This window comes from Dicentrarchus labrax, unplaced genomic scaffold (genome assembly GCF_905237075.1).
Source record: "Dicentrarchus labrax unplaced genomic scaffold, dlabrax2021, whole genome shotgun sequence".
Taxonomy (NCBI): Eukaryota; Metazoa; Chordata; class Actinopteri; family Moronidae; genus Dicentrarchus; species Dicentrarchus labrax.
Genome location: NW_026136718.1, coordinates 26709469 through 26728294, shown reverse-complemented (window position 1 = coordinate 26728294; position 18826 = coordinate 26709469). Strand labels below are relative to the sequence as shown.

Here is an 18826-nt window from a genome sequence, read left to right as displayed (position 1 = left end):
ACTGTGCCACACACACACTGTGCCACACACACACTGTGCCACACACACTCCATACACCTCTTATTCCCCTTTCGATTCTTTGCAAAATAATATTCAGTCAATGAATCGCTATTTATTTTGTTTTGCTTTGTTTTGAGTTAAATGTCTTGTTCCCTATTACAGAGTAATGTTTGTATAATAAATAACAGTCACATGGACAGTTTGAGCTCTTGGGAAAGCATCACATTCACAAGATTTACAAAAAAGGACTGTTTAACTTCATATCTCTCAGTTGTAAATGTACGGACTCTGGTTTTGCTCAGGTTATTGTTTCATTCGGGGGTTTGAGTTTTATCCGCAACCTATGAACAGGTTCTGTCTGAAAGACCTCACCCAGGGATTGACTATCCCACAACTCTAAGCGTCGTCGCATATTACCAACGTCATCACTATCCGCACCGAGGAGCCGTCGTGACCTGAGAGCGCACGTGCGGTTGTTGTAAACGTTTACCCATGGCGGGCTCGTTCTCCCAGGAGCTCGAGGATTTGTTGAATCCTTTGCCTAAATTTGCCGATCCGGAGGATGACGAAGACGAGGCCACCAAAGCCAAAGTGATAGAAGGATTCAACGAGGACGCTGATGAAGATGGGGTCGGCCCCAGCGCTCTGCGGAAGCACAGCTCATCCCTGCTCCAGGAGACTGACACACGGTACGTGGGGAAGACCGTCTCTCGTCAACAGCTGCTGATGGACATTGAGGGATCCGAGGAGGACGAGGACGATGATGAAGAGGAAGAGGAGGAGGAGGAGGGCAGCAATGAAGAAGAGGATTCCATGGGGGATGATGAAGAGGATGATGAAGAGGATGAGGATGAGGAGGAGGAGTTGGTTGGCAGTGATGCACAACTGAATGCTAAACTGGCATCTAAGAGAAAGACTGCAGACATGAGTCTTCCTCAGGGGGTGGACTTCCATGAACTGACAGAGGGCATGGACGACCTGGGAGTGAGTGAAGATGATGATGATGGCAGCAGCGATGAAGATGACGGCTCTGATGATGATGATGATGACATGGAAGAGGAGGATGATGAAGATGAGGGAACTGTTCGCACATTTTCTAAACAGAAAGTGGACGAGGAGGTGGAGAAGGGGAAGGCTGTGAAGAACCAGCTGGCCCTGTGGGACCAACTGCTCGAGGGCCGAATCAAAATCCAGAAGGCTCTGGTGACGGCCAACCAGCTCCCGCAGCCGCAGACCCTCCCCGAGTTCAAGAGGAGGGGTGGAGCCGAGCTCGCGGGGGAGCTGAAGAATACCCACAAAGCTCTGAAAGCCCTCCAGCGATCCCTGCTGGAGCTGCACGACCAGCTGCTGTGCCAGAGCGCGGACACGAGGGCCATCGCTCAGGGTGAAGACGAGGAGATAAACAGTGATGAGGATGAGGAGGGGTCGGTGCAGGAGGGTGGAGCGCCTAAACGAAAACTGGAGATGGCAGAGTACCCGGACTTCATGGCCAAACGGTTTGCTGCCTTCCAGCCGTACCGAAACGCCACTCTGCAGAAGTGGCACGACAAAACCAGACTGACTATGGGCAAAAGCAGCAAGGGCTTCGGGGCGTTCGACAGAAACATATTGACACAGGTGGAGCAGGTGCTGACGGACAATGAGAGGCTGGTGCGGCGCACCCAGACCCGACGCTCAGAGTACAGGATCCTGGGGAAAAAAGAGGCCTCTGCTCTCACCTCTGAGACCACCTTCACAGAGGGAGAGGAGGCGGAGCAGCAGCTGAAAGCCAACACGCATCTGAAGGACCTGGACGAGGATATATTTGACGATGATGATTTCTACCACCAGCTACTGAGGGAGCTGATCGAGCGCAAGACGAGCGCAGCGGACCCCAATGACCAGGTGGCGATGGGCAGGCAGTGGCTGGCCATCCAGAAGTTGCGCAGCAAGATCAAGAAGAAGGTGGACACCAAAGCCAGCAAGGGCCGTAAAGTCAGGTTCCACATCCACAGTAAGCTGGTGAACTTTATGGCTCCTATTGACCACAGCTCCATGGGCGACGAGGCACGCAGCGAACTGTACCGTGGCCTCTTTGGCCAGAACTCCGCAGCCAGGGAGTGAGGAAGGAGGTAGTACTCACCGAGCCTGATTACAAACAAAGAAGTGCCCTTTTTCACTTAGCCAGGAGTGATGCCAAGCTGGGACAGAGACTGGGCCTGCTCCGGGTCAGAAGAGGCTCTTCAGAGGGCCGACAGCCATGGTGCTCTGACTTTACAGGATATGGACTTACAGGGCACGTCCAGTTCTTATTAAGTACTGAGTAGCATTTTCAGTATATGTTGTTTATGTACAGAAAACACTGTATGTTCATCTTGTCACAGAGTCTCATATGATTCAAGTAAAGTGCCTACTTCAAATTGCTTGGCCTTTTTTAAAATAGTGAACTGTCCTAACATAAATGGTGTGTCCAATTCCACACAACATACTAACTGTATACAGTGTCTGGGTTAAGCAGTAAGTATACAAAAAAAATCAACAAATGTCACACATGGAATGAGACAGTACTTTATATAAGAATTGACCTACTAATTAAACTATACAGAGAGACACAAAGTTTTAGAGCAGCTCCATCATTTCCTTTGTGCATTGCATTGTGGGAGAATAGTTTGCATTAGCAGCATATTTAAAAAATCAAGGGCAGAGGTCATAAACTCAAATTGGCCTGTGGCCACTGCTGGTACTGTTATCTCACAGGAGGTCCTCTGCAATGTTCAAAAACTACAAGAAAGTGCAGAGAAATAGTTTTTTTATATTTTATATCAAAATGTTACATAATCTTTGTTGTGAGACATTATTTTGTACCAAGTGAAATACATTTTTTATTTTAATTGCATATGGAGGGGTAGTTTAAATCAATACAAATGGTCTGGCAGTTTCAGACCCCCAGTCAGGGTGGGTTTTTTGTATGCGTACTGAATGTATGGTTATTTGTCACAAAGTGAAAACCTGCTAACATTAAGCATGTACTGTAGTACTGGTTAAAGACACAACTGTAGAGTTATGATATTACAGGCGTTGCACGGTCTATAGCCAGGACTGAGTTCATGAACCCAAGTTCCCATAACGTCAGAGTGGGTCTTTTATAACAGATGCACAGTAGATTAAAGACCCCCCCCCAAGCTGACATGATTCTGTCTTAAGAAATCCCCTTTGAGTATTTGGTTATTTCTAGGTTTGAAGATAATGAGGTATTCATCAATAATCAACCGATGGTCGCTATAAATTTATTACATATTGTTCCAACTTGCAAAAAATGATGAGTGAGAATACTTGCTGGGGATACCCTACAACTCTAAACTATTCTTAATATTTAGATTTTTATATTTAATTATTCTTCTATTTTTTTCTGTAAATTCCTTTCATTCTCAACACAAAGGTCTAAATGTTTGAGCACACTGCCAGGAATAAAAAATCTGGAGGGAAAACAATGAAACGTATTATTTTGCTGGCCAAAAAGTAGTCAAATTTAAATACTGGATAGGACATTTTGATTTGTCATATGCTGCGTTTACGTCATATTCAAAATGTGATTATGAGCAGCAGAGAACAGAATCCCTCAACAAACTGTTGACAGAATGGCTGCAAATGCACCACCACTACTTACATTGATATAAAATCCAATATTAACACTGTACAATGGATTCGGATAAATGAAAGGAGCTATACACTGTTCTTCCCGTTCTGCTGAATACAGCGTTAACTAAGAATCTGCTCTGTTCAAGTGTCCCAGTTAGAGCTTTGATTTTCTGCTCGAACCTAAATGGACCCGATACGGCCCACCAGGTTCGGGCCCAAAACTGCTGCCTTAGGTCGGCCACGGACTAATTGAGATAAAATAATAATAAGAATAATATTTTATTAACAACTTTAATTAATGAGTAAATTTGTCATTAGTTTTGGTAACAAACTTACTTTGCTCTAACGATAACAGAGGCACAGAGCAGCATTTATTAAACTGCTTCCACGGTTCGGGTTCAGGGTTGCACAGAAGTTTTCAAGTCTGGTTGGGTCTGATTTTTTTAGGGCCCAATCAAAGCTCTAGTCCCAGTCAGCCATGACAGTGAGCCAGCATGCACAATGCCACGACATTTAAACATTCCCTACTGGGACATGCCAAAATGTCTTCTATGCAAAAGGCCTATTAGCCTATAAAATAGCCAACATCTGAAAGTTTTGAATTGCTGAATGTAAACTTTATTAAAATCTCCAAATCCCCAGAAACAAATACAGAGGATATGACCTCAAAGGCAGCCACAGCCCTGATTGCCTCTACATTACTCCACAGTGTTTGTAAAGCAAGTCAAATGCTCAACCTTTTCTGGGTATCTGCAATATGGCACCAAGCAGCAAGTGGCATTTTTCTGTTCTCTAATAATATGTACAGAACAATGATTAGATCTCAACTAAACCAGAAACACAAATATATATTTGTGTCAACTCAAGCAAACAAAGAGTACCTGAGAACTTTATCGTAAGAAAAATGTATACAGGAAGAAAACTCTTCAACATTTACAGAACACATTTACATTGGGTGTCTGCATGACATTTTACAGCTCAATGCATTTATTAATACAACTCCTAGTGTGTAGGTTTGCTTCTTGGAAATGAAACTTGCATACATGTGCATCTGTGGATTCAAGTTTATGGGACTCAAAAGGAAAATAATACTTTGTGGTAATTCCATAACATAATTATTTGCTCTTTATGTTACCGACATCTAAATGAGTTACAGTAATGTCAGCATCACATTTAAATTTTCACATTTCTTTTACACAATTAGCCCACAGAGACAGTACAGGAAATGATCTTTGGTGATGATGTCATACATCAGATAATTTGAGGTGGGAATCGGTTGTTGAATTTGACTAATTCAGTTTGTTAGATTCACACGAGACGAAGCAAGTGCAGCTCGGGGGCACATGACACCAACATCACAAACCTCAATCCATTGGTACATGATTTCAAAATCGATTTGTATAAGTGAAAAAAGGCTTTACAGAGAGCTTGAAAAAAGACGTGAAGTTGCATTGATAAAGGTTATTAGTCAGGTCAGACGGTGCACCTGTAACTGTGGTGGGATACAGTAAGGCCCTGCCATTAAACAGCGTGTTGCTACACTGCATTTATTGTATGGTTAAAGGCTGTTCGGAAATCTTTTGTCAGACGCCATAACTGCTTTTTTAGTTACTTTGTCCGTTTCAGTGCTGTGGTAAAGGCAAGCAGCAGTTTGAAATGAAATTACAAGTGAGCCTCTTTGCATTTCTCCCCTTTCAATCTCATACAGTACACAAGCTAAAGAGAAAAACATAACTGAATATACAACTGCTCTAAACCAGCTCCACAAACAAATGCTCTGCCCTTTTATTAATCCCCTCAGTCCAAGCAGGAACAGATCAAAAGGAGGCCTTCCTGGCAATTACTCTTGCCTTGTTAGCCACACTGTAGAGCACATTCGGCGCGTAGAGGTGAACCCTCCGTCCTCTCTTCGGAGAGCGCTGCGCTCAGTGAGGCCGACTGCTGGACTCCATGTTTGGCTGCTTCTTTGTTGTTCCATAACCATTAAACCACCCGCTCAGCCGTTTGGTCAGACCACCATTGAGAATATCCTGGATGTGTTGAACTATGAGATTGATAGCAACTGTATTGAGAGACAAAGAGAGTGCGTGGTCAGGGTTAGGCTCAGTAGCAAAGCATCATCTCAGATATTCCCAAACAAAAACCGAACCCAGTGATCTTGGAAAAACCCAGGAGGTTATTCTGAAGAGATTTCCAAAGACTCCAATATAAAATATCTAATATATTTTTGTTTTATGACAAAATACCTGCAAAATTTATTCAGATCTGCCTCAGTAGTGTTTTGTGCTAATTAGCTAATGTTAGCATGCTAACATGCTAAAATAATATGATGAGCAGCAGTGAACCGGTCGATGCAGAAGGAACCTAGAGCCGGGATCTGCTCGAGGTTTCTGCCTCTTAAAAGGAAGTTTTTCCTTGCCCCTGTCACCAAGATCTTGCTCATGGTGGAACTGTTGGGTCTCTGTAAATAATGTTATAAAGAGTTCGGTCTAGACCTGCTCTATTTGAAAAGTGTCCTGAGATAACTTCTGTTATGAATTGGCGCTATACAAATAAAACTGAATTGAAAAATGTTACTACATGTAATAGAACTAGTAGTTTAACCACATATTGCAGTAGCTGTAGTTCAACTTCTTCCAGAATGGCGTGATTGGTAGTTTGCAAAGTAGACACTGATATAAACATTGTGAGCATGTTAGCATGCTGAAGTTAGCATTCAGCTCAAAGCATCACTGTGCCTAACGTGGACATATTTAAAGATGGACGACATGACAGCTTCCCAATAGTAAAGCCAAAACATCTTGATCGCCCCCTGGTGGCTGACTGCAGTATAGGTCATAAAGCCTGCTGCCGCCATGTAAGCAGATGGTTTCTGTCATTTCAGGTAGTTCTTATCACACTGATGTATGTTCAAATGTTTTTTTCTGATATGTTCGGTTTTAATTTGTTATTTAAAGCTATAGATGGTCGCGACTTCGTCAGCTGGGTATATGGGCGGGTTCTTGATACCTCGGTGACAACCGCGGTCACTGCAACTCGCTGTGAATGGTGAAAGTTGGCAGCAGCTGTACATATATTTTGGCTTCATCTTTGTACAATATGAGGAAGAGGAGAAGTAACATCTATCTTTCATATGTTGATGGTGCCGAGTACTGCCTCACCTCAGTCTTGTTCAAAGATTGCATTTTGTGCCTTGAGATTTCGGCTCACTCTTTGGTGTGCCTTGGACAACAAAAGGTTTGAAACCCACTGATCCACAGTATGGTTTTCTTTTACAACTTGTTTTGGATTGTTTAAAGCTCTTATCAAATCAACAGACAAAGCTGTTTTGTTCTCCCAGCAGCAGAGGCTTTTGCTTCCTTAGTTTTGGGAACACAATTCCCAGCTCAGAGGTCAACAATAAACACAGCTGTGTCCTTCATGATAACACTGTTTAGACTAGTGTTTTCAATTTCTTTAATATCACCTCCAATGTTCTTGAAGAATCTCCAAGCTACAACTGCAAAAATACTCACCAAGGTTGTCAGCTCCTCTTGGTATGATCACATCTGCATATTTCTTTGTCTAAATAGCATCAATAAAAAGGAAAAAGGTTAGACCATGAGGGACACAACCATGCAAACAGAGTTGTGTAAATGTAGAATAGCACTTACTGGCAGACAAAACTCCTCAAAAGCCGGCTTGACAAAAGTGATGTACTGTGCTAGGACGCTCTCCAAGTCCCGTCCACGTTCACTTATATCACGCAGCACTGGGGGAAATGAGACCAGGGACAAGTTATGTGGTTCCACATTTTGGGAAAAAGGCTTGTTTGCTTGTGTGCTGAGTTACTGTAGATGAGACGATTGATACTGTACAGAATATATGAAGCTACTGCCAGTTTGTTTAATCAAACATTCCAGGAAATTACTGGGCGCAGACGAGGGATATTCCAATAGATAACCCCACATAAAACCATAGTGTTTTGTACAGATTAAATAAACAAGATAGGACGTGTTAATTAGGGAGTTTAAGAGGTTCTGGTAGGGGGATTTATTGCATAGCCAGTCTAGCTGTTTTCACCTGCTTCCAATCCTTGCGCTAAGCTAAGCTAACCTAACCCAGCCACCTGCTGGCAGTAGCTTTACATTTAATTTACAGACATGAGTGGTATCAATCTTCTCATCTTATTCTTATGTATAATGAATTTCTCAAATCGTTAAACTACGTCTGTGTCTTTCCTCTTCTGTTTAAAAATGTAAAGGCTTCGTGTGCCTCACCTCTTCGTGACAGACGTGTATCTGCGTCTGTGTCCACAAACAGCTTCATTTGGAAAAGGTCTCGGATCTCCTGAGAATAGAACATCAGGATTCCCTCAAACAGCACCACATCAGCGGGGTACACTGTCACTGTCTCTTCCTTCCTGCCACACAAAGAAATTCAAAATAAAGACATTTAAAGATTTCCTGAATAGTCACCACAGTGACAGAAATAGTAAATGTTAATACGCAGTGACTGAGTATTGCAGTTTTACAGCTTTTCTCTGCAGAAGGTTTAGCTAACATGAGCCACCTTAAAAAGCTCCAGTGTGTAACATTTATTTATTTATCCAATTCAAATGGGATTGGAGGCTTAAAGATAGTTGACTGTTGAGGTCCCACAGCATCTGTATTTGACGCACTGGGACCTCAACAATCAACTCTCTTTAAGCCTCCAATCCAAAGCGTCGTTCTAGCTTTCTCAGCTTTCTCATATTGGTTGTTTTCGTTCAGGCCGGTGGATTCTTGCCAATGTCATTAGGAGCACTGGGAGGAACCAGAGGAACCGGTTCACGGATTACCTCTCTCATGTGCTACTGTCAGGATATAGTGAAAGTTTCAACCTTATAAATTATAACTTTTTTTAAAATCACCTACTGTAGCTTTAATTTCTTACCGCAGATCAAGCATAAGCCTGCAGTGTTTGAGGTGGAAGTGAACAATCTGTCTACGCACTATTCATTTTTTTTGGGACATGGAGTCCAAAGCTAACCTAGCTAGTGAAACTCAAGACTAGTAGCCGCCGTTATTCAGGTTCAGCAAAAAAACAGTTAAAGTTCAAGACCTTTATTTGTCCCTGAGGAGCAATATATTCTGTCACAGCAGACATAAATAAGGATAGAGGAAAGGCGCCAGGCCAAGATGTAATGTATGACACACATTTTAGTTGTTAAAACATTTTTAAAGAAAATGTAAAAGCAGCTGAAGAGAGGCAATAAGTGAGGAAGGACAGAGGGGATGGGCCTCAGTTGGAACTGAACCCAGACCGCTGCGGTAAGGATCCAGGGTGCTCCATGGCTACACATTATTACATTTATTACATTTGGAGAATGTAATAATCACTGTAGTCCGACAACAAGTTAAAATGTTGAAAAATAACCCACAGCCGGAGCTGCAGGTTGCCTGCCCCTATTTTAGTCTATTTACTACAATTTACATTATACTTTACATTACTGATGACTGTCTTCCTTCCTTTAGGCAGCTATTGGTTTCCATTCATTTCACCAGGCTATGAAAATCAATTAGCATAAAAGGTAGAGTAATTAATCCAACACAGCGAACATTACATCTGCTTTTAAAGCTAATGTTACTGCTGCATTATGATGCATTGGAGACGGCTTATAGAGTGCATGGGCTCAAACAAATACACTCCTTTAATGTTGTCTCTGTATGGACTTGATAATACTCACCTGGAATGGGAAACAAAGTCATAAACAGGGATGTGTACAGTTTTCCCCTCCTTGATGTCCCACAGAGTCGCGATTATGAGGTCGTTGTCGAATGCATCTACACAGAAGGAAAAAGCACAAAGCAGCTCAAATCACTTTTCCAGCAGGATGAAATATCACCACGCAAACCTTACACCAAGATCCTGAATCACACACACTGGAATACCTCTGAATAACAAAGCAAAGGTTTCCTAGCTGGAGGCCCACAGCTGTGTCAGGCCTGCAGGCGTTTCGTACCTGGGTGGTCGAAGTTGAACTGGCCCTTGAGTGCCTTGGCCTTCTGCTCTGGGGTGAGGACCCTGTAGAAGCAGTCCTGGCTGAGGATGGCCACTTGCCGCTGGTGGTGGTCAATCTCGTTCTGCCCCAGCAGCTCCATGATCTTGCTGCATACCGACGACTAGCCACACACGAAAGAGAAAACAAGCAGTTTGAGAAAATATTTGTTATGACTGACCACATCCTTCTGTTTTTGGAGCACTTTCATTTAAAAACGTGGTGTTTAGTTAACTCAGGTCTTTGTGGCTGGGAAACGTCACTCAATCTATCGTTGGAAATCAGTATCTCTTTAAAAGCTACAAACTTCTCGAAATTCTCCACCTCATATCTGAACCGTACACAAAACAAAAGTCTACTCCCCATTCAGATAACAAGTGTGAGAGAACAGGTGGTTCTGTGAGCAGTTACTCCTATGGGAAAGAAAGAGCATAGTACCAGGAAGTCAAACCCACAAACAACTGACTGCTAAACCACAAACTAAGTTCTGTTGAGTTAATCACCTCTAAAATCAACCTGCACAACTAATGTCAAGGAATAGGCTGCTTAAATGACAAATATATGGAAATAGATTTGTCTACCTGGTTTACACTGCGTTCAAAATGTCCCATACCGCAGCCCGGAGGCATCTGCTTCACTGCCTCTCTGACATTTCAATAACTAAATTTGTCACACATTAAGAAGATTGTGCCACTGGGTGTGTATCCTGCATGATGATCTACTCTGCAGAGCAATTGTGCAACAAAATCTAAAACTAAAACACACCCGTATCTGATCTTCAAAGGTGAGAACACAACCTTTGAAACACTGCATGATGTTGGATGCAGAACACAGAATGATAATGCAGATATTTAGTCTCTCGTGGCGATGGAGACATCGCAGTAATGCCAATGAGGCGGCCTGTGAATTGAAAATGAAGAAGGAGCTTGAGACACAAGCAGGTTACAGCAGTGTCACAAAGAGGAAAAAATGCACACATCTTACACTGGATATGTGCTGTTCATTAATGGACGGCCTGCAGCAGGTTCACACCTTGACAAAAGAGCCAAAATCTGCTTGGTTAGGCAAAACTGGAGAGTTCATTGAGCTTACTGAGCTAGAAATGTGTTTCATATTTGTCTCTGATTTTCAGGAGTTTATAGCCGGCAGACCCTGCGCAGCTGATGCAAATGAACTGTAATCTCACTTGCCATCATTTATATCCCCTTGAGAACTGTGAGAGCATAATCGACATATGGGAGTCTTTCAATCTAATGTATATATAGCACACTACTTCATTAACCATCTAAGAAAAGGCTTGTTCTGGTAACGCACATGTCATCCTGTTTTGGCTTGCAGTATAGGGCGGCCTACACTACCTCAGTGCTGATCAAGCAACACAGACAGTCTAACTGATCCAGCAGAGAAATAAGATATAAGATGCTTCACAAGGGGAAAAAATGCGCGTCATCTCTAAATGTCCTAAAAACTAATGACATGAATCCATCTGTGTCGGTTCACACAGACTAACACCTGATAAATACCAAGAAATAAAAACCCTGCACTGTGATGTAAGAACCAACCTTGCCGCTGGCTGTGCCTCCAGCCACGCCAATGAGGAAAGGCTGCCGATTATAGCTCTCATTTTCGGCTTGGTCACCTGGCTTTGTCTCGCTGTCGCCTGGCATGCTTCATCTGCAGCGCGATGCGCGCGACCCTCTGACACACTGGCGGTGTCTGCGCTCCTCGTGCGCTCCTCCCATTTGCTGATGGTGTCGGTGATGATGAAACGAGCTGCGTCCCATTAAACATGTGAGTCACTTACTGTAAAACCATCAAGACTGGAGATTCACCTCTGCGCTTAAATCTTCTCATTTTGTTCTCACGACTCAACTTAGTTATTCATTTAGTTATTAGCTTTCTTACTCTAATAAATATCAGCGGCTACTTTATTTGTTTCCATGACCACATTTAAGATAAAAAAGATTTATTTTTTTATTTGTTTATGTGTTTATGGGTGCACCTCAGGGTAGTACTATTCTTCATAGGATAGTCGGACATTAACTACATATTATGTATTTTTTTTTGTTGTTGCTTTAACAAAATTAATGTTTAAAATTATTTTTTATAAAAAATATATATCCTCCTTTTATTTTACGTAGAAGGACAAAAAAAGAGAAAAACCTTGCCATACAATACAAGGTCAAACCTCACAATGTATTACATTTTTAAAAAGTCGTTTTTATTGTACAACAGTTGTATTGTTTTAGTTTTGTATGAATATTGAATGTTTCTGGTCAGGCCGGTGAACCGGAAGTACTTTTCACTCGCCTGGTTTCCTCACCGATGCTGACACAGCTCTCTGAAGCTGACAGTGATCCGTGTAATGTGCTCACGGTGTAATCTCTACTAAAGAAAAGTATCTCTCATCGTACTGTCTGCGGTCGGATAGACGGGACACATCCACCATGAGCACCATGTTTGCAGACACCATACTGATCGTGTTTATCTCTGTTTGTACAGCGCTGTTAGCCGAAGGTGAGTGAGCTCCTGACAGCCCGGCAGCTTGGAGCCGGACGGTTTTACTATCGTCCCAAACACGCATTAAAACGTTATACTTTTACACCATTGTGCTTCACATAGCGGGGAAACAGTGGCAACGTTATATGTATTGAAAACCCGCTAATTTAGGTGCTCTTGAGGACCAGCGGTGTGATAGCTAGCCAGCGAAATTAGCTAGCCATGCTAATGCTTGACATTAACGAGTCGGACAGAGCCAGGAATACAACTTCCGGTTAAACTTTAGGAGAAGTGTATTTAAACTGTTGTTGTAAAGTAGGCAGGGATTATGTTTTATTCGCTTCATTTCCTTCCTCCCTTCTGCATTTGACACAAAAGAACCAGAAATGAAAAGGACAAAAGTCTTTAAAATTAAAAGAGTTATTTAAGTTTTATTGTTCTAACAAGTTAATATGACTTAGAGAGTGGGTATCTATACTGTTCTTACCGTTGTTTGTAGTCTACAAAGTGAGGTTTGCCACCCTTTTATTCATACATTTGTGTTAAAGTTGTTTTGTAGCTCAATCAAAATAGCTCCATTGTAAATTATTTAGGCTCTTCGGGTGCAGTGGGAAACTACAACACTTTAAAGCCAGCTGGAAAGAGCATATATTGTGAATTCAGTGCAGCTTAATATGACTTTCATAGGCTGTTTACCTCAGTGTCCTACAACTGCCCCAAATTCTACTTTCAACTGAACTGTCCCAGACTTAATAACCTTTGTTTCAAATTCAGTTTCTTTTAAAAAGAAAATCTACATAGTGAATACAGTCTACTAACTTTGATTCAGTAACTCACTCTTCATTGACTTAATTGACCCACTCTCTGGTCGGCCATGGACGTTCTGCTCGTTGTTCTCAGCAGTTATATCTGAATTTAAAAAAAGAAAGAACCCTAGGTGTTTGGCCACAATCAGTGTTCATTATTCTTTTAGTCATTGGTTGACTTACTGTTTATTTTGAACTCTTTGATCAATAAATGCATTACTGCAAACTGCTGTGCAAATGCAACCTGTAAAACCTCTTCCCTGGTGTGATACATAAAGGTAATCAATTTATTTGTAATGATAAATGTCTCTGCTGTCCCAGAATTGTCCGAGACACTGTATCTTTGTGTCCCAGTTAATATTTTTATTGTCCCTGAGACAAATGGACATCCTTAATTGTATGTGCTTGTTTTGTTGCACTATTGTCATTGTTATTGTTGCACGTGTGTAAAATTCTCTATAACAGTGTAATAGTATGTCATGATATCAGTATGTATTAATGAGTACATTTTCTGGGAAATCTAAAAAAAAAAAAAATCTACTGTTGGCTGATAAAATATCTGACAAATGTATATATTGTCTCACAGTATATGTTGCACAATCCCATGTTACATAGTGGCAGTGGTCTGAAAAAAGCTGTATTCTTTTTTTTTTTTACAAACCATCCTCTTCTTCCAATCCACTCCTCAGGGATTACCTGGGTTTTAGTGTACCGGACTGAAAAGTACAAGAGGCTAAAGGCTGAAGTGGAAAAACAAAGCAAAAAACGTGAGTGGACTCTGTGTACTACTGTCATTACATTTGATTGTTTTCTTTTGACTGTTTAATGCATTCTCTGTTGCTTGTTTGACAATAGTTGAGAAGAAAAAGGAAACCATCACAGAATCTGCAGGACGTCAACAGAAGAAGAAAATCGGTAAGAACCCAGTAAACAAATTGGCAAAGTAATAAGTTGCGTCTAAGCAAAAATTGATGAATTGAACAGGACCTGGACACACTCTCCTCACACTGCCAGTGTTCCTTTGATAAGTGATCTGTGCTTCTGATTGTATTACAGAAAGACAAGAAGAGAAACTGAAAAACAACAACAGAGACCTGTCTATGGTGAGAGACACTTTGTTTACAATGAATGCTTAAGTTTAGAGCTAATCCATCCACATATTGTAAGGCTTACTGTCACATCATCGACATTAAACAATACTGAGATATTTGAATGAGTGAGTACTGCCAAACTCTAGTCAAATGTAATCTGATTGAAAATCACATTATTAATCCTACGTGTTTGTTTCTAGGTTCGCATGAAGTCCATGTTCGCCATAGGCTTCTGCTTTACAGCTTTGATGGGAATGTTCAACTCCATGTAAGTTCATGTAATATTTTCCTCCTTTGATTTAAAAAGTCTAATTAAGTAAAAGAAAATCAGAGAAAAGTTCCAATAGTGATGATTGTAAGCCTTTGTTGGTCACTGAGAGCTCTCACCGCTGTCTTTTCTTGTTCAGCTTCGATGGGAGAGTTGTGGCCAAACTGCCATTCGTGCCGCTGTCCTACATCCAGGGACTGTCACATCGCAACCTGCTGGGCGAAGATTACACCGACTGCTCCTTCATCTTCCTCTACATCCTCTGCACCATGTCCATCAGACAGGTAACTTCTATAGTGGCAACAAAAATAGACACAGGGTGGATTCATGCGTTTTAATGGTATGCATTTCACAGGTTGTCTTGTATTGAGGGGAAACAGTTCATGAGCAGCAAGCGATAGAAATTTTAATAATCTATTTTGTCCTAGGAAAGTAACAAATGAACGCAGAGTGTTTCATAAACACTGACCAGCTACTTCCTATGAGCCTGAGACACTTTATCATCAACCCTGCATCAAAAAAAAGGAGTAATAAAAGTGTGTCAATACTAGGCCTACTGGCACATTATAAGACTTTGTGAGCAAATGCTGTTCTGTATTGTCAGGAAAACTCCTGGAAAGGTCCTGGAAAATGATTTTTTTTAAGGAGTGGGAACCCTGATTATGTAGTTTCCCAGGGGGGTCTAAGTGCCATTGATTTGATTTGATTTGATTTGATTTGATTTGATTTAATTTAAGTAGCAACATGCCGCTTCCTCTGGTGCCACCCTGAGGCCAAACATCTTTTACCCCAGAACGTCATTTATAATAGCAAAGTTGCCATCTTTTCTCATAGCCAGCAAATTTGTTTTCTGATGAGTAATGGGCATTAACAGCCTGACGGGCCATTAGTGTGGCTATAGATTTAATTAAGGCTTGTTTTTTAAGAAATTAATTCATAAAAATATATAAATTTTACCACCATTGGAAAACACAGATTGGAAAGTGACTTTGGCAATCTCAGAAATTGAGACACTCATATTAGCCATTAACCTTATCAAACTCCCATTAATATACAACCATTCTCTGTTTTGGGACAAAACTGTAACTTTATGGTAGGCCACGGGCCAAAAGCAAACACCTATTGTATTATATTGTTGAGATGTTTAATTTTAAGTGTCCTTAATTCTTGTGCAGAGCTTAACTCTGCCCTCCATGCTTACATTATAAAAAATAATTAGGGGTGCTTCATTTAAAGAGCATCTGACCTAATAAACAATAAAACAGCATAAACAGTTATATATATTATCATTTAAAAAAAATAATTTCAACATTTTTGCTAGACAAAATCGAACCACTGATTCCTACTGACAGTGTGAATGTTCAAAAAATGGTGACCAATATATAGTTCCATTTTGTTTAAAAGACAAATTCATTTCTTGAAGGAGCTGTGTTTCAGGGTTCCCACCAAAAGTGAAGTGAATATTCGCCTCGCCTTACTCGCAGGATCATTTGTATTTACTTGTTTCTGACACGAGTAACGCGAGGCGAATATTTGCCCTTTAATCTGTCTTACGACGGTGGTATGAGCCTAAAATGTTTTGCTGTGATTTTATGTCATTAAACAGATCAAAATGAGGCCGAAATAACTACATCATAATGGTGATTTGTAAAAAATCTGAATTCATACTTTGTCGGGTCTGTGCACAAGACGACGAGCAAACAAGTTTTAAAATGCTTGTTTTCTGAATGGAGTTCGGATTAATCAGGCTATGCTAACTTAGTTCATAGTAAAGTAAAACCGACAGCTGGAATCCAGAAACGCACACATTTGGAAACACATATTTTTGAGCAGGATAAATTTGATTGTTGGTTTAGTCTTTTCTTGGGATTTGAGTACAATAAATAAAATAAAGAATATCAAATTGAGTACTTCGTTAAACTGAAAACATTGCTTTGTAGACACACAAAAGAATGCCCTTCCTAAGGTTGGGGTTGAATGTGTGTTTCGACTGTCCAGGCCTCATTTTGCATCCCGAGTGTTTCATTCTGTGTCTTTTCTCCAGAACATCCAGAAGATGCTCGGCCTCGCACCATCCAGAGCTGCAACAAAACAGGCTGGAGGCTTCCTGGGACCTCCTCCTCAGGCAGCCAAGTTTTCCTAGTGATCAGACGAGTTCAACAGTGCTGTTCCTACAATCACATCAGTGCTGGAGCAAACACGTATTATCTGTTGCAGCTACACTACCTTCTGTTGGATTTTTCATACATGTTTTGTTTATTTAACTTTGATTGTCTCACTTAGAAATTAGAGGAAGAAAAGTTGTTCTTAATTAGTTGATTACCAAAGGATGCAAACGTCTACCTTGTATTCAGCACAGGCCATACATTGTTTTGGGATTTTAATGATTAATTGGCACAGTAACATCTGATCCATTTGTCAGTATTATTGTATGTCATTGTCTGTATCCTCATTTCTTACATATTAATAAAGTTTTATGATTAAACTTTAGTTTTCATTTTTTAATGATTTATTTCAGGTGTTCTCCCTTTTCCTCACAGTTTGGCGAGCTGGATTCCCTCTGTACTGCTGTCTTTATCGTTGTTAAGACTTCTGATACCTCCATGACACTGAGGTATCCCATATAGTCTAGGCAGAATTTCTGAAAATGTGCTTATTTAAAGTGCACTTTTGTGATTATTTATATTATACAACATTTCTAGGGGTATTAAGGGGTGCTGAATCCAAATCTGCTGTATATGAAGCTCAAAAATGTCCCAAAATGCCTCAAAATTGAGAAATTCAAAATGGCCGCCACCGCCAGGCTGAAATCTATTTTTCAGTATATCTTTTTGACTAAACAAGGTACAAACATGAACTAAATGTGCTTTTGTAAGTTTTCCTACATGGGCAATTCAATGCAGTATATATTTTAGCATTTTTGATCACTAAAAGAAGCCTAAATAGCTCATTTTAGTTGCTAGGATTAGATAATGTTAGTGGCTAGCTAACATTACTGGCTCAATGAGCAATACATATCGATGTGCAGAGGTTCCCAACCTTTTGACTGCTGAGGCCCAAATTAAATTCTGAAAATCTTCCACAGCCCACCCAAACTTTTTGGTGCAAAAGTGGGTCAGTGCAATTAGCACGCTAGCGCGATTAGCGCGATTAGCATGCTAACGCGATTGGCTAGATAGCATCAAAGTCAGTAAACTTAACACACTTGCTTTTACACTGACTGATTGGTGGAAAGACTGTTTAAATGTATTTCATTTAATTTATTTGAATGTAAATCTCTTCGGGTATTGTTCTACTTGAACCATTCAATCCCTTTTTAGTAATCCTTCATGATTTTTTTTTTTGTCTATTGAAAGGCCTCCCACAGCCCACCTGCAATACCTCGGCGGCCCACAGGTTGGGAACCACTGTCTTAGACTTTGCATTCGTATTCTAAGAAAACTCACTCTTTCTTGTAGGTCTGAATTAGTCAATTGGCGACAAAAACCATGGCTGAAGAAATAGACTATACCCAAGAAAGCTTAATGTCATCTGAGCCACAGTTATGCATCATATGCCAGGAAGACAATAAGAAAAATCTCATGACAGTTAGTAAGGATGGCTTCCAGTCAGCTGACACTGTAACACAGCTCCGGATGAAATTAAACCATGACAACTTCCGAGATGCAACCAGTCAACTTACTGAGATACTTCAAGGAGACTTGCCTCAGCAATTCTTATGGCATAAGGACTGCCGAGCAAAATACATGAATAAACGTGAAATAGAAAGGAAATTGAAGGCAGAATTGAAAAAAGATACCAAACCAAGTTCATCTGCATCCACCCCAACTCCGCAAAATGTTACTCTACGGAGCAAAATACCTCCAATAGATTGGAAGCAGTGTATCTTTTGCCAACAAGATCAGAAAGAAAAACTACATTTCATACAAGAAATGAAATTCAGCAGCAGAATCCTACAAGCAGCAAAGTGTGATTCATTCTTAAGAGTGCGACTAGCTTGTGTAAATGATCTTATAGCTGCAGAAGGAAGTTATCACATGACTTGCAAGACCAGGTTTGAACGTAGGATCAAACGCATGGAGTCACTTCCGAGCACAGACATGCCATTAGAGTGGATCTGCCAAGAACTTGAACAATCAGCAAATCAAGCGGATATTCTGGATCTTGTACATGTGTGGGACCGGTACTCTACACTAGCTAATGAGGCTCAATTAGATATACCATCTAGATTTCTAAGCCGAAGGAACTCCTTCAAGGAACAAATAGCTGATCGTCTTGAGGGCATATACGACTTTGTTGTACTGCATGATCAGCCTCGAAATAAACCTCGTACTGTCTTGGTTCCATCCAAATACCGGCATATTCCAGTATCAACAATGTTGAAAGACGACACCTCCAATATTCATAGAGTTATTCCTACATTCAAACATAAGGATCAAGATATGTTCCTGAACATGGTCCATGTGGCATTGCAGATCCGAAGAGATATGATCTCACATCCAAAACAAGAGGGGATAGACATCAG

General features: G+C 40.9%; 3 protein-coding genes across 3 annotated transcripts; 2 read left to right on the top strand and 1 right to left on the bottom strand.

The window, feature by feature from the left end:
* Positions 1-426: 426 nt before the first annotated feature.
* Positions 427-2399, top strand: aatf (apoptosis antagonizing transcription factor). Its single transcript, XM_051376031.1, has one exon. The coding sequence runs from the start codon at positions 493-495 to the stop codon at positions 2101-2103; it is 1611 nt and encodes a 536-aa protein (XP_051231991.1). The 5' UTR covers positions 427-492; the 3' UTR covers positions 2104-2399.
* A 1814-nt stretch (positions 2400-4213) lies between these two features.
* On the bottom strand, positions 4214-11382 carry uck2a (uridine-cytidine kinase 2a). The gene is made up of 7 exons (XM_051376032.1): positions 11200-11382; positions 9602-9761; positions 9326-9422; positions 7878-8020; positions 7272-7369; positions 7134-7182; positions 4214-5680 (listed from the first exon to the last, which is right to left on the bottom strand). Exons 1-7 carry the CDS (start codon positions 11302-11304, stop codon positions 5544-5546), a joined length of 789 nt encoding a protein of 262 aa, XP_051231992.1. The 5' UTR covers positions 11305-11382; the 3' UTR covers positions 4214-5543.
* Positions 11383-11933: 551 nt separating this feature from the next.
* On the top strand, positions 11934-16786 carry tmco1 (transmembrane and coiled-coil domains 1). The gene is made up of 7 exons (XM_051376033.1): positions 11934-12154; positions 13632-13709; positions 13798-13857; positions 13999-14045; positions 14234-14301; positions 14441-14585; positions 16346-16786. Exons 1-7 carry the CDS (start codon positions 12085-12087, stop codon positions 16442-16444), a joined length of 567 nt encoding a protein of 188 aa, XP_051231993.1. The 5' UTR covers positions 11934-12084; the 3' UTR covers positions 16445-16786.
* The last annotated feature ends 2040 nt before the right edge of the window (positions 16787-18826 follow it).